Below are 15,818 nucleotides of genomic sequence, written 5' to 3'. Positions count from 1 at the left end.
GTCTAGAGATAAATGAAGCCATGATTTGACCAAAGACTACTTTGATTTTACCATTTACTCACTCCAATATAGTAGGTGGCGGTATGCTGCTTTTACAATAGTCTGTAACCCGTCAAAACACTAGAAGAATTTTAAATATTTTGCGCGCGCTGGATGAGATTTGATTACACTTCACACACAAAGGGAAACAGACGACACGCAGTTTCTCCTGCTTCATTTAAGATATTTTAACTCCCATAAGGTAACTTTTTAAAACAAATATCATATTCAACAAAAATATGATTACCCTAGAGGTTTACTACAACTTTTAAAAATGTATTCTAGCATGATATATATTTCGGTTATCTACTTTAATGTTTTCACTGGTAATAAAACAAAAAATAGGCCTACTGTAAAGGATAAAATGAGCTTGTTGTGACTTATTTGTGAAGGAATTTACAATTTAAAAAAACGTACATTGTAGTGTGTATCTATGAACATTAAGATTGTAAAACGCGATGATGTCTTTGGATTTGTGGCTTTTCGTTCGTGAACGAATCCTGTCACGTGAGGCGCTTTGGCGGGTTTTTTCCCCCTCCTGCTTTCAAAGACTGCGGGCTGCGAATGGGAATATTTTTGGTCAGAATTCGTCCTTCGCCTAACAATGGGGAGCGGAATGGCTTTAGTGAATGATTTGCTGGACGACGAACGTGTCCTCAATCAAATGCCTATTACATACCTGTGTGCAATATATAGCCTTTAATTTGCCTACTGTTTTAAAAAAAATAGTGCAAACAGTAGGCACTAATCCAAAGGTATTTTTGTCACAATCTCCTTGCATTGTTTGGTAGGCTACTACGTCTTCCTGATTTCCATTTTAAACGTGAAGGATATCATTATTTGGAATATAACAATGTCTCTGGTTAAAATGTAGCTACTAATTTCTTGTTTTCTACGTAAAAATGCTTGGCTTTGATAGTAAATAAATCTTGTGCAACAACATCAGCCAGGAACATTTCGCAGGTCTTCAGTGAGTTTCGATTCCGTTTACCGGGCGTGGACGGATTGACAAGAAAAGGAAAAAAAGTAGGCCTACGTACAAACACATTCATGCTTCAGATTACCTTAATTGTGCAACAATAAAAAAACCTTTTTCAAAAACAATATTAAATTATTACCGTTATATCGATCGTTGGACGTTTTTGTCACAAAATTACTTGTAATAATCACCAAAGCAAAAATAAAAGACAAATGAGTTGACAGAAACAATTAATGTTAGCAGTAGTATAACAAGACTGTTTTAAGGTAATACTAAATTTAAGAATAATAGGTGACCATAACTAATTTTAAGGTTACATTGTTAAAATAACCAAGTTATGAAAGTTAAATATATTTCTCAGCTCTTCATCATTTTTTATGTTCAAAGACACTCAGAACGACCAAAACCATGCCTAAAGTACCACCCAACAAAAAGCTGAAGCAGACAGACCTTCGGAGCTCTTTTCAACTGAGTCGTGTAGGTGACTGTTATCCTTATCATTCTCTCTGCCACTATGGCAAGCCGTTTTAACATTTAATCATTTAAACCTACTAGTCTCTATATTCATGCTACTAGTACTTATTTTTTAGATACTAGTATCTATTCCATTTAGTACTAGTACTATGGCAAGCCGTTTTAGCTTAAATTGTACACAGCCTTACTCGTCGTAATTACGTTTTTACTAGTAAGAATTCAATTGGAGAGCTCTCTAATTCAATTCTTACTAGTAAAAATACAGTTGGAGAGCTCTCCAATTCAATTATTACTAGTAAGAATTACAATTGCAGAGCTCTCTAATTCAATTCTTACTAGTAACAATTACAATTAGTGAGCTCTACAAATTAATTTTTACTAGTCATATGTCTCCATTGACTTCCATTCATTTTTAATTACAGAGCTCTATAATTGAATTGTTACTAGTAAGAATGCAATTACAGAGCTCTCTAATTCAATTCTTACTAGTAAAACAACAAATTAAAGATATGTATAATTGCAGAGCTCTGTAATTGAATTAGAGCTCTGCATTTGCATTCTTACTAGTAACAATTCAATTGTAGAGCTCTCTAATTGTAATTCTTACTAGTAATAATTGGAAAAGAGAGCTCACTATTCAGTGCCATCTCATTATGATAATCGTGCCTCATGTTTATTCATCTGGCATTCATATTGATCTTGCGTATTTTGATATATTTATTAGGCTAATGTTACCGAAGATGTGTTGTGAATGTTACGTTTTGTTTATAAACATATTTGTGAATGTGATACATGCATGTGTGTAGGCCTACATCAAAGTGAAAATTAAGTGTATTTCCAACTCTGAACTCAGTCCCCTAGTAAATTCGGTTATTAAATAAAGAAATAGCAAAACGAGTTGTGCGGTGTCCCCACCACTTTTCAAAGCAAAGTTACGCCACTGCTTATCCCATATAATTTGCGGGATAATTAGGGCCGGACTGGGCAACAGCATAGATTTCGGGTTTGTCCCGAATTTTTCGTGACGTCTGGTCACCCTAGTTACAGTCTTCATAGTGTAACAGTAGCCGAATGCAATATATATATATATATACAGGTCCTTCTCAAAAAATTAGCATATTGTGATAAAGTTCATTATTTTCCAGAATGTAATGATAAAAATTTAACTTTCATATATTTTAGATTCATTGCACACCAACTGAAATATTTCAGGTCTTTTATTGTTTTAATACTGATGATTTTGGCATACAGCTAATGAAAACCCAAAATTCCTGTCTCAAAAAATTAGCATATTTCATCCGACCAATAAAAGAGGTGTTTTTAATACAAAAAAAAAAAGTCAACCTTCAAATAATTATGTTCAGTTATGCACTCATTAGTCAATACTTGGTCGGGAATCCTTTTGAAGAAATGACTGCTTCAATGCGGCGTGGCATGGAGGCAATCAGCCTGTGGCACTGCTGAGGTGTTATGGAGGCCCAGGATGCTTCGATAGCGGCCTTAAGCTCATCCAGAGTGTTGGGTCTTGCGTCTCTCAACTTTCTCTTCACAATATCCCACAGATTCTCTATGGGGTTCAGGTCAGGAGAGTTGGCAGGCCAATTGAGCACAGTAATACCATGGTCAGTAAACCATTTACCAGTGGTTTTGGCACTGTGAGCAGGTGCCAGGTCGTGCTGAAAAATGAAATCTTCATCTCCATAAGCTTTTCAGCAGATGGAAGCATGAAGTGCTCCAAAATCTCCTGATAGCTTGCTGCATTGACCCTGCCCTTGATAAAACACAGTGGACCTACACCAGCAGCTGACATGGCACCCCAGACCATCACTCACTGTGGGTAATTGACACTGGACTTCAGGCATTTTGGCATTTCCTTCTCCCCAGTCTTCCTCCAGACTCTGGCACCTTGATTTCCGAATGACATGCAAAACTGAGCAACAGTCCAGTGCTGCTTCTCTGTAGCCCAGGTCAGGCGCTTCTGCCGCTGTTTCTGGTTCAAAAGTGGCTTGACCTGGGGAATGCGGCACCTGTAGCCCATTTCCTGCACACGCCTGTGCACGGTGGCTCTGGATGTTTCTACTCCAGACTCAGTCCACTGCTTCCGCAGGTCCCCCAAGGTCTGGAATCGGTCCGTCTCCACAATCTTCCTCAGGGTCCGGTCACCTCTTCTCGTTGTTCAGCGTTTTTTGCCACACTTTTTCCTTCCCACAGACTTCCCACTGAGGTGCCTTGATACGGCACTCTGGGAACAGCCTATTTGTTCAGAAATTTCTTTCTGTGTCTTACCCTCTTGCTTGAGGGTGTCAATGATGGCCTTCTGGACAGCAGTCAGGTCGGCAGTCTTACCCATGATTGCGGTTTTGAGTAATGAAACAGGCTGGGAGTTTTTAAAAGCCTCGGGAATCTTTTGCAGGTGTATAGAGTTAATTAGTTGATTCAGATGATTAGGTTAATAGCTCGTTTAGAGACCCTTTTCATGATATGCTAATTTTTTGAGACAGGAATTTTGGGTTTTCATGAGCTGTATGCCAAAATCATCAGTATTAAAACAATAAAAGACCTGAAATATTTCAGTTGGTGTGCAATGAATCTAAAATATATGAAAGTTTAATTTTTATCATTACATTCTGGAAAATAATGAACTTTATCACAATATGCTAATTTTTTGAGAAGGACCTGTATATATATATATATATATATATATATATATATATATATATATATATATATATATATATGAATGCAAAGACCTATATGCATGTATAAAACGTCTAACCACGCCTGATATGACTTTTATTTTGAAAAGTAGGAAATGGGTGTAATCCGTTTTGCATCTAATCAATATGAGTTTTTACTAGTAATAATTGCATTAAAGAGCTCTCTAATTGTAATTGTTACTAGTAAGAATTATAATTGCAGAGCTCTCTAATTCAATTCTTACTAGTAACAATTACAATTAGAGAGCTCTTTAATAATGCAATTATTACTAGTAAAAACTCATATTCATTAGATGCAAAACAGATTACACCCATTTCCTACTTTTCAAAATAAAAGTCATATTAGGCGTGGTTAGACGTTTTATACATACATATAGGCCTTTGCATTCATATATATATTAAGGGTGTCACGATTTCGATTTTAAATCGAAATCGATCAAAATTAATTCACAATCTCAAAAATCGAAATAAAAAATGGAATCGTCGATGCTGCCACGCCCCCATGTCGCGCCCGTGATGGAAAGTTCGGATCGTTTTACTGACTCTATTGTTCAATCTCATTCATCAAAATTAACTAATCTTTTTTGTAGTCATTTCAGGGGCTTTAAACGTTATACTTTTAACAGGCAAATTCCCCGAACACATCCACCTACGCAATCTTGATCATATTCTGAAATAAGAAATCATTATAATGCAGTCAAAAATAATTTACAGGGAACATTAATAATTACTTGACCTTCCGAGTCTTTTGTTCATTTGTCGTGTGACAGAGGCAATGAACGGATCGTTCATGAACGACTCATCACGGCGCGGGAAAAAACAACAACACACGTGTTGAAAGGCTGTGAGTCCTCTAACTTAGATTCTATGCCCGAGCCCGAACTTGGCCCGACCCGGGCCGATATTTCCCGTCACTATCCTCAGGCAGGGCTCTTGATCTATAGACGTGCACTCCCAACGCAATAGAGTGCGGCGCGGGACTAGATTTGATGGCCGAGTGCGAGCGCGGGCGGTAATGCACTCACTCTGTGTGTGCGGGAGAATAAAACGATTCGCGGGACTCCCGCAAACTAGAAATATCTATGAATAAAACATAAAAACTAATACATTTTTATTTATCTATTGCAGAAAAGCAACAAGAACAACTAAAACAAAATAGAAACGATTTACAGGCCAGAGATTCTATTTATAACATGTTTGCAGCGTTGAGCGATTTAGCCAATCACAGACATATGTGTTGATTTCTTGAACGCAATGGCCAATCAGAAGCATTTAAGATAGACTCTCCTCACCGCTCAAAACGGACTTTTTGTTCAGTGCTGAATTCTGTAAGCTGGCAAATCCTCTAATTATAACAAACAAAGTGTAGGTTATATATTGGCTTCATTGATCATAACAGAGATGTGTGAGATTGCGATGAACTGATGTCAGCTTTTTAGGAGCAACAGCAACCTGTGCTTAAAAAAAAAAAATTTAAAAATCGAGAATCGAACCGTGACCTTAGAATCGAAAATGTAATCGAATCGAGGATTTGGAGAATCGTGACACCCCTAATATATATATATATATATATACACACACAGGTCCTTCTCAAAAAATTAGCATATTGTGATAAAGTTCATTATTTTCCATAAAGTAATGATAAAAATTAAACATTTTTATATATTTTAGATTCATTGCACACCAACTGAAATATTTCAGGTCTTTTATTGTTTTAATACTGATGATTTTGGCATACAGCTCATGAAAACCCACAATTCCTATCTCAAAAAATTTGCATATCATGAAAAGGGTCTCTAAACGAGCTATTAACCTAATCATCTGAATCAACTAATTAACTCTAAACACCTGCAAAAGATTCCTGAGGCTTTTAAAAACTCCCAGCCTGTTTCATTACTCAAAACTGCAATCATGGGTAAGACTGCCGACCTGACTGCTGTCCAGAATGATTACATCATTGAAACCCTCAAGCAAGAGGGTAAGACACAGAAAGAAATTTCTGAACAAATAGGCTGTTCCCAGAGTGCTGTATCAAGGCACCTCAGTGGGAAGTCTGTGGGAAGGAAAAAGTGTGGAAAAAACGCTGCACAACGAGAAGAGGTGACCGGACCCTGAGGAAGATTGTGGAGACGGACCGATTCCAGACCTTGGGGGACCTGCGGAAGCAGTGGACTGAGTCTGGAGTAGAAACATCCAGAGCCACTGTGCACAGGCGTGTGCAGGAAATGGGCTACAGGTGCTGCATTCCCCATGTCAAGCCACTTTTGAACCAGAAACAGCGGCAGAAGCGCCTGACCTGGGCTACAGAGAAGCAGCACTGGACTGTTGCTCAGTGGTCCAAAGTACTTTTTTCGGATGAAAGCAAATTTTGCATGTCATTCGGAAATCAAGGTGCCAGAGTCTGGAGGAAGACTGGGGAGAAGGAAATGCCAAAATGCCTGAAGTCCAGTGTCAAGTACCCACAGTCAGTGATGGTCTGGGGTGCCATGTCAGCTGCTGGTGTTGGTCCACTGTGTTTTATCAAGGGCAGGGTCAATGCAGCTAGCTTTCAGGAGATTTTGGAGCACTTCATGCTTCCATCTGCTGAAAAGCTTATGGAGATGAAGATTTCATTTTTCAGCACGACCTGGCACCTGCTCACAGTGCCAAAACCACTGGTAAATGGTTTACTGACCATGGTATTACTGTGCTCAATTGGCCTGCCAACTCTCCTGACCTGAACCCCATAGAGAATCTGTGGGATATTGTGAAGAGAAAGTTGAGAGACGCAAGACCCAACACTCTGGATGAGCTTAAGGCCGCTATCGAAGCATCCTGGGCCTCCATAACACCTCAGCAGTGCCACAGGCTGATTACCTCCATGCCACGCCGCATTGAAGCAGTCATTTCTGCAAAAGGATTCCCGACCAAGTATTGAGTGCATAACTGAACATAATTATTTGAAGGTTGACTTTTTTTGTATTAAAAACACTTCTTTTATTGGTCGGATGAAATATGCTATTTTTTTTAGATAGGAATTTTGGGTTTTCATGAGCTGTATGCCAAAATCATCAGTATTAAAACAATAAAAGACCTGAATTATTTCAGTTGGTGTGCAATGAATCTAAAATATATGAAAGTTTAATTTTTATCATTACATTATGGAAAATAATGAACTTCATCACAATATGCAAATTTTTTTAGAAGGACCTGTGTGTGTGTGTATATATATATATATATATATATATATATATTGCATTCGGCTACTGTTACACTATGAAGACTGTAACTAGGGTGACCAGATGTCACGAAAAATTCGGGACAAACCCGAAATCTATGCTGTTGCCCAGTCCGGCCCTAATTATCCCACAAATTATATGGGATAAGCAGTGGCGTAACTTTGCTTTGAAAAGTGGTGGGGACACCGCACAACTCGTTTTGCTATTTGTTTATTTAATAACCGAATTTACTTGGGGACTGAGTTCAGAGTTGGAAATACACTTAATTTTCACTTTGATGTAGGCCTACACACATGCATGTATCACATTCACAAATATGTCTATAAGCAAAACGTAACATGCACAACACATCTTCGGTAACATTAGCCTAATAAATATATCAAAATACGCAAGATCAATATGAATGCCAGATGAATAAACATGAGGCACGATTATCATAATGAGATGGCACTGAACAGTGAGCTCTCTTTTCCAATTATTACTAGTAAGAATTACAATTAGAGAGCTCTACAATTGTAATTCTTACTAGTGACAATTGAATTAGAGAGCTCTGCAATCGCATTCTTACTAGTAACAATTCAATTAGAGAGTTCTGTAATTAAAAATGAATGGAAGTCAATGGAGACATATGACTAGTAAAATTCATTTGTAGAGTTCTCTAATTGGAATTGTTACTAGTAAGAATTGAATTAGAGAGCTCTGCAATTGTAATTCTTATTAGTAATAATTGAATTAGAGAGCTCTGAAATTGTAATTCTTACTAGTAATAATTGAATTAGAGAGCTCTGCAATTGTAATTCTTACTAGTAAGAATTGAATTAGAGAGCTCTCCAATTGAATTCTTACAAGTAAAAATGCAATTACGACGAGTAAGGCTGGGTACAATTTAAGCTAAAACGGCTTGCCATACTAGTATGTATTCCAATTGTGACTAGTACATATATATTAGATACTAGTAGTTATTCATTAGGTACTAGTACTTGTTTTTTTAGATACTAGTACCTATTACTAGATGCTAGTATTTATTCAATAAAAACTAGTACTAAGTCATTAGATACTAGTAGTTAATTCATTAGATACTAGTACCTATTAATCAGATACTAGTACTTATTAGCTACTCGTACTTATTCAATAGATACTAATACTTATTCATTAGATACTAGTACCTTTTTATTAGACACTAGTATCTTTTGTAATTGTTACTAGTAACTATTCTTATCTTACTAGTCACAACTGCTTTTTTACTAGTCTTATGTTATGACTAGTCAGAACGGCCACTGAAGAGTTCAATTAAAAATCTTACTAGTAACATTTGGAATAAATACTAGTATCTAATTAATAGCTATTAGTATCCAATGAATAAGTACTAGTATCTGTTTAATAGGTACTAGTATCTAAAAAATAAGCACTAGTACCTAATGAATAACTACTATTATCTAATATATATGTACTATTCACAATTGGAATACATACTAGCTCAGAACTGAATAGTTGATATCTGAATGACAGATCCCCATAGAAGTCAATGGCAAAAAATGTAATTTGTTACTAGTAACAAAAGGATAGTTACTAGTCACTATTGAAAGAAGTACTACTATCTAATAAAGTACTAGTATCTATTTAATAGGTACTAGTATGTAATGAATAGGTACTAGTATCTAATGAATACGTACTAGTACCAATTTAATATGCACTATAATCTAATGAATAAGTACTAGTATCTAATAAATAAGGACTAGTACCTAATGAATAAGTACTAGTATCTTTAAAAAGGTACTAGTACCTAAAGAGTAAGCACTAGTAGCTAATGAATAAGTACTAGTACTTAATGGAATAGATACTAGTATCTAAAATATAAGTACTAGTAGCATGAAAATAGAGACTAGTAGGTTTAAATGATTAAATGTTAAAACAGCTTGCCATAGTGACACTGCGTTGGGTTTAGGCTTAGTTGTAATGGAAATGTTTTTGTCTCTTTCAGAAAAAGCAGACTGCCAAAGATGATAAATCTGGGGAGACGTCACAAGCTAGTGAGAATGTTCAGGTAAGGACATGATATTTGTTGCTTATAGTGCTTTAGGCCAAAACAAAAAGCTATTGGTAACCGAGGGTTATCATTATCAACATTCCAAAATAAAATCACCAATTATACTTAAAGGGGTCATATAATGCCATTTTTGTACAAGTTAATATGAATCTTTAGGGTCTAAATGAAAACTTTGTAATATACTTTTATTAAAAATTCTCATTAGTATTGTAGGAAAACACTAATTTTACCTGGTCAAAAGCAGCTCTGTTTTCAGCACGCCGTTTCAGTGCAGATGCCAGTGGTTCTCAAACCTGTCCTGGAGGACCACCAACACTGCACGTTTTCTTTGTCTCCCTAATCAAACACACCTGATTCAACTCATCAGCTCATTAACCCATGTGATAATGTGTTTGATTAAGAAAACGTGCAGTGTTGGTGGACCTCCAGGACAGGTTTGAGAACCACTGCTTTAAATGATAATGAGCTGTGCTCACTCCGCCCCTCTGTTCTTTGGGTGCGTTTTGACAACGAACGTGGAGTGTTGCCTTGACAACAGTTGAGGAGATATTTTGGAGAAAGAATGGCAGCGGGAGTCTCTGAGGACACATCTGTGCAACCGTATCAATTTGAACCGGAGTCGGACCCGGAACAAGATGATTTTGCAGGATGTAAACAGTAAACATTTGCCGGTATTGTTTTACCATTCATCTTAATGCAGTTATAACTGTTTGTTTTTTTTACGTTACTTCTTAATCAGTAACAGACAAGTACACCAGGTGTAACTTGTTACCACGTTAACTTAAACTCCTGCGTACACAGTTTTTAATAACACATTAACCATAATGCGTTGTTCATTATAAACGTGGGATTATGAATTATATTGAGAACGTCGTAAGGTTACATTGAAAACATGCCGTAATATACCCTGAGTGTAAACATTAGCCACATTCATCGTGAAGCGTGCAAGCGATTTGCAAAGCTTAATATGTAAAGGTTAATGAAACGTTACACTCACTTCTGGAGGAGCAGCAGGAACACGAATAGTTGGTACCGATTCTTTTTTCAGGACCAGCTTCTTAGCAAAACCAGATTTAGAATGACCCTCGTTTACAAAGCAGTCTGGTGAGAACTGATTAGCGCAAACATAAAAGCATTTATGTTGATCGTTGGGAATATTCCCTTCAAAAATAAAATTCAACCACTGCGTCTTCAGCGGTTTGAATTTAGGAATAGTAAAATGACTGCTGTCCTTATTACAACCAAGAACAGAACACCACAATCGCTTAGATGCCATTCTGCTCCAGTGTATCAACAACGGAGGACTACGATGACAGCTCGCTCAGGGCGGGTCTGTGTTGAAACGCTGATGTCAATTATCAATTGTGGGAGGGGCGTCCGATATAGTGACGTCACAATATCGAACGGCTCAATTTGAGGCAGGGGAAAACATATAAGGAGATTAAAACAAAAACACTGGATGGATTTTTATCATTATATGATGGTTGTGTACAGGCACTGCCAACACACATTTCAGTACAATCAACTTGTAAAAGTGCACGTACCATTATATGACCCCTTTAAAATGTAATCAGTAGCTAAATCCAAATGTGATCTTGTTTTTGCTCAAGATCTTGTATTGACAATGCAAGAGTCCAGTACTCTGTAAAGTCTCCCCCAGCACATCCCAAAGACTTTCAATGAATTTAAGCTCTGAGCCGATTCATGTGTGAAAATGATTCTTCATGTTCCTCACAACCATTCTTTCACAATTTGAGCTTGATAAATCTTGACATTGTCTTCCTGGAATATGGCCATGATGTGTCTTCTTCATACATGGTTGTTTTAGTAATGAAAAGCTACACACTCCGTCAATTAGGGTTAGAAGAACTGTTGCCAAACACATAACATGCTAGAAACATAATAATCACTGCCATAATAATCCAATCATAGACTCTTAAGCAATCGCCTATTTAAATCCTTTTTTTTGGACAGGCAGTGTACTACTCGGCTCACATACTGTTTTTCGCCTATTATATAATATGGAAGTAGGCATATTTGGACAGCGTCTGTATTTAATTGGAACACACTGATAAAATCATCCATTATACTAAATTGGTTCATCAATAATATTAAGTTTGAACTGTAATAAAATATCACTGATTCCGACTTAATTACAGCAGATGTTTTTAAGTGTTCTGTATACTGTATTTTCTCTAGGCATATTTGTTTCCCTCTCAGGGTGAAAAGACATTTGGTTTGCTTTGCAGCATCATGTTAGGTGTGATAGGTCCATAACAGTGTGTTTTTACCTGTCCTTTTCATTATTTAAATTATGATAGAAAGTTGTAGACAGTGGTACGCATGGAATTAACTTCGCTGACATTTTCACTTTCTGTAACACATGCATAATTAATCATTTATCACAAACATTTCTTCAGTGGAAACAGTAGAATGTTTGTGTACATAAATATTTTTTTCTCATTTTAACAGGAAGCTGAAGAGAAAAAACACAATTTCCAGTTTTGTTTAAACTCCAAGAAATGTTCAGTGGTGTGTAAAACATCAATGACTGTGCTTGAAGCTCTTAATACAATCAAATTTTTCAGGATCGAAAAAGACAAAAAGAGGAACAAACAGAAAGAAATACTCATTCAAAGACCCAATGGAAAAGTTTCTAGAGCTGCTGTGAAGACAGATTTCCCCTGCTGTCTTATTGAAGAAGATGAGATCTTAGACATAACTTTCATCCAAAAGGATGGAAATAGTTCTACAAATCAACAAACAACTGCAGATTCCTCACTCCTCAGTAAAAGAAGTAAACCCGAAACATTAGTCAGCTTTTTGGTTGAAAAAGAAGGAGGGCCAACAGTGACATGTTTACTGAAGAGCAAAGCTTTGAGGGAAATTGTTCGCCATGTTTGTGTGTTTGCATTCAAAGGAGAGAAAATCAAAACTGCTCTTAAACGTGATGGAAGATTCAACAATGTCATTTTCAAGAAACACTGTGCACTTTCTGAGTCTGGTACAGAGACAAAACATGAATTTTCATTACCTGTAACAAAAACGCTTAACGAAAAGACTTTCCAGGTAGTTGTTATAAGTGACGACAATCAGCCAGAGAGTCAGGATGATGTGACTCATGTCAACACTGAGCCTAATGAAGCTTCAGATGCTTATGTGGCAGAAAATGTCGGGCAAAGCCAGAATCCCATCAACCCTGAGCAAGAAAAAAAACAGGATGGAAACACAACCAAGTCAACCAATCCTTCAACCAAGCTGTATGTAGTTAAACCCATAGATGAATCTGAAAAGTTTCAGAAAATTCTGCGTGATCAGTTTAAAGATTTACTGGAGACATTAAAGCAGCGAGAGGAACTAAAGAACAATTCTGAGGTCCAGAAGTTCTTCAGAGAAGAATATCATAAAAGTGCTGAGAATTTCTTGGAGGTGAAGAAAGTGAGGGAGCTCTTGAGACTCTCTGACTCGGTGTGTCAGATTCGAGTCGGAGGGTCCGCCGTAGGAACCGGTTTCTTACTCTTTGACAAATTCATCCTCACTAATGCTCATGTTATTAAGAAATCGTCTCACCTTGCGACAAATATCACACAGTACACAGCTGTATTTGATTATGAAGACCTGGATTCACCGATCAAGCGCATACCAGTTAAAAAACTTGCAGTTTACACTTATGAGAAAGATGACCGTGGTAGGTATCTTGACTACGCTCTTCTTGAATTGGATTCTGTTGATGAAACTGCAAAGTATCCTAAATGTCTCCGTTACAGTACAAACCCTCCTAACCGAGGTCAGATCTGCATTGTGGGACATCCAGGAGAAGGGGTCAAGAAAATGGACCCCTGCATCATCATTGAGAGAGAGAATCGACTGGAGGCTGCAAATAAACACATAACTGAGAATGAGCATTTATTTCAAGTTATGATGGAGATGTGCACCGAACAGAAATGGGACTTTTCAGCATATGAAAACAAGATTACTTATGATTCTTGTTTCTTTCACGGATCTTCTGGCTCACCAGTTTTTGATGTTGACTGCAATCTGATTGGCATCCACACTGGTGGCTATAAGTACAAAGTAAAAGGACCTAAAACTTGGAGCGTTATGGAATATGGCTTTTCCATGCAGGCCATCCTGGAAGACCTCGAAGCAAAAGCTAACAAGCATTGTTTGCACGAGATTGTCAAAAACTTAAAAGAATACAGAAATAAAAGCAATGTATCTGTGGCTGCAGATCAAGAGAATCAGACTGACGTTGAAATGGATGATGCGGAAGAGTCTTGAATGAATCTGTTTATTTCACTTACATGTATTATTCCATTTGCACGTACCTTGTGTGATTAATGTGTTAGTGTGTGTTGTTATTAAGTGTTAATCATGTTGAGAAGTTTCGAGGATCTTCAGTTTGTCTGGTCTGGAAAATTCTGTGAATGTCCTATAGAAGACGTAATCATAATCAATAATAATCTTGTTTTAGTGTAAATACAAACTTCATTTGTATTTTTTACATATTAAATTACAATAAATATCCAATTTTTCTGTCCTGTGTTGACTTATTTCCTATTGAAGCAGGAAGTTTGCGTGGAACATGAAATAAAAGCACCAAAACTTTCTGAAAATGTTTCAAATGGATGTTTTAATGCAAGCAGAATTAAGGCCCGTTATACTCCCCGATATACTCACAGCGAAGTTCTTCGCTTGGGGGTAAAACAAAGTTCAAAATACGCATCCAGCAATATACTGTTAGCGAACATCTGATGCCACCCACACTGCGACGATTAGAAGAATATGCTGCACGTTTTTGTCTCAACAAAATTTACACAAATTGAGAAAACAGCAAGCATTTTAATAAATCATAAGAAAAGCATCTGATCATAGCAACATGGATATGTTTGGACGAGCTCTGCAATTCGGCACACTTTACACAATAATTAGCTTAAAATCAAGCAGCTTTACTGTATTAAACATGATAAACAGTGTCAGTGTCTCGTTTCATCAGAAGTGCAAAGCAGCTCTCCAGTGTGTTCATGTTTTCACTCACGGACGTCTGAACTTGACAGACTGAACAGGAGAAATTAACTGGACAAGATTTTAACGTGAAAGAAAAAATTTGGAAAGCAGAGCCTCCACGCACACCTACCTATTATGGCCACGGACCAATGGTAGTACAAAGGGATTTACCAGCCATGGCGAACTTTTTTGGAAAGTTCGGTTTGGCAAGCTGTTACGAACTCCAAACAAACTTCGTTTCGGCCTGATTTTGTTCGAAATTACGTCACATCAGTTCGTTCTTCAATTTCGCTTGTAGTATATCGGGGACTTAATACATTTAGTGCCTGGAATCTTCTATGTTGAGATCATTAAATCATTAAAATAACATTTTTATATATTCATTTGAACTGTACAGGTCCTTCTAAGAAAAATTAGCATATTGTGATAAAGTTCATTATTTTCCATAATATAATGATAAAAATTAAACTTTCATATATTTTAGATTCATTGCACACCAACTGAAATATTTCTGGTCTTTTATTGTTTTAATACTGATGATTTTGGCATACAGCTCATGAAAACCCAAAATTCCTATCTCAAAAAATTAGCATATCATGAAAAGGGTCTCTAAACGAGCTGTTAACCTAATCATCTGAATCAACTAATTAACTAAACACCTGCAAAAGATTCCTGAGGCTTTTAAAAACTCCCAGCCTGTTTCATTACTCAAAACTGCAATCATGGGTAAGACTGCCGACCTGACTGCTGTCGAGAAAGCCATCATTGACACCCTCAAGCAAGAGGGTAAGACCAAGCGGCAACCTCCCCGTCTCTCTCTTGAAACCAACAAGGAAGTGAGTTAAACTGCAATTCATTGACTGGCCGCTTGAGGCTGGCTGCACAAGTGAGTCAAATCTGTATCTCCCCCATGTTAAAATTACCAACTTTACAGCAGAAAAAAACATGTTTACAGCCTGGTTCTCTATGTGGCTTTGGTCTATACAGCTAATTCTGCCTTTCATAACAACTGTGAGGGGGGTGAATTTTTTTATAACTCATCCGTTTAGTTGATTAATATTTAAAGTTCTGCATAATTAAGGGTGTGTCCACTTTTGAGTGACAGGTGGATTCCCGCTGCGGTCGTTATAGTCATCATTAGCCGTGTGTCTGCTGTCTGTTAGCCGTCACGTTACCTCAGCTAATTTATCGTATTCGGGATTATTTCATTCAATTTAATACACGCATCATACCTTTGGTCACGCCGTTGGATTCCGTCGTTGTCGAGTATGGAGAGAACAACCAGAGCTGTATTTCCAGTTGTTTTCCTCGCATGCACTAATGGATGTCTGACAATT

The 15,818-nt window shown here is 37.1% G+C and overlaps 3 protein-coding genes across 3 annotated transcripts in view; 2 read left to right on the top strand and 1 right to left on the bottom strand.

Moving 5' to 3' along the window:
* The first annotated feature begins 165 nt into the window (after positions 1-165).
* Positions 166-15,818, top strand: part of fam111.2 (family with sequence similarity 111.2) — a 47,605-nt gene continuing 31,952 nt past the window's right edge. The window contains exon 1 of the mRNA XM_077241760.1: positions 166-241. The gene's annotated coding sequence lies outside the window, so the exon portion shown is untranslated. The remainder of the gene's footprint in view (positions 242-15,818) is intronic.
* LOC143749234 (serine protease FAM111A-like) lies at positions 1,310-14,004 on the top strand. Its single transcript, XM_077241762.1, has 3 exons — positions 1,310-1,495; positions 9,409-9,471; positions 11,947-14,004. The coding sequence occupies exons 1-3, from the start codon at positions 1,427-1,429 to the stop codon at positions 13,753-13,755; spliced, it is 1,941 nt and encodes a 646-aa protein (XP_077097877.1). The 5' UTR covers positions 1,310-1,426; the 3' UTR covers positions 13,756-14,004.
* spef2 (sperm flagellar 2) overlaps positions 13,774-15,818 on the bottom strand; it is a 112,431-nt gene continuing 110,386 nt past the window's right edge. Inside the window, exon 36 of the mRNA XM_077241749.1 lies at positions 13,774-13,906. Within this exon, the coding sequence (XP_077097864.1) occupies positions 13,847-13,906 (60 nt within the window). The 3' untranslated portion in view covers positions 13,774-13,846. The remainder of the gene's footprint in view (positions 13,907-15,818) is intronic.

The sequence above is a fragment of the Siphateles boraxobius genome, unplaced genomic scaffold (genome assembly GCF_051911475.1).
Source record: "Siphateles boraxobius isolate OS27281-9 unplaced genomic scaffold, OSU_SipBor_1 24, whole genome shotgun sequence".
Taxonomy (NCBI): Eukaryota; Metazoa; Chordata; class Actinopteri; order Cypriniformes; family Leuciscidae; genus Siphateles; species Siphateles boraxobius.
Note: the sequence above shows the minus strand (reverse complement) of the source record. Positions and strands in the feature narration are given on the sequence as shown.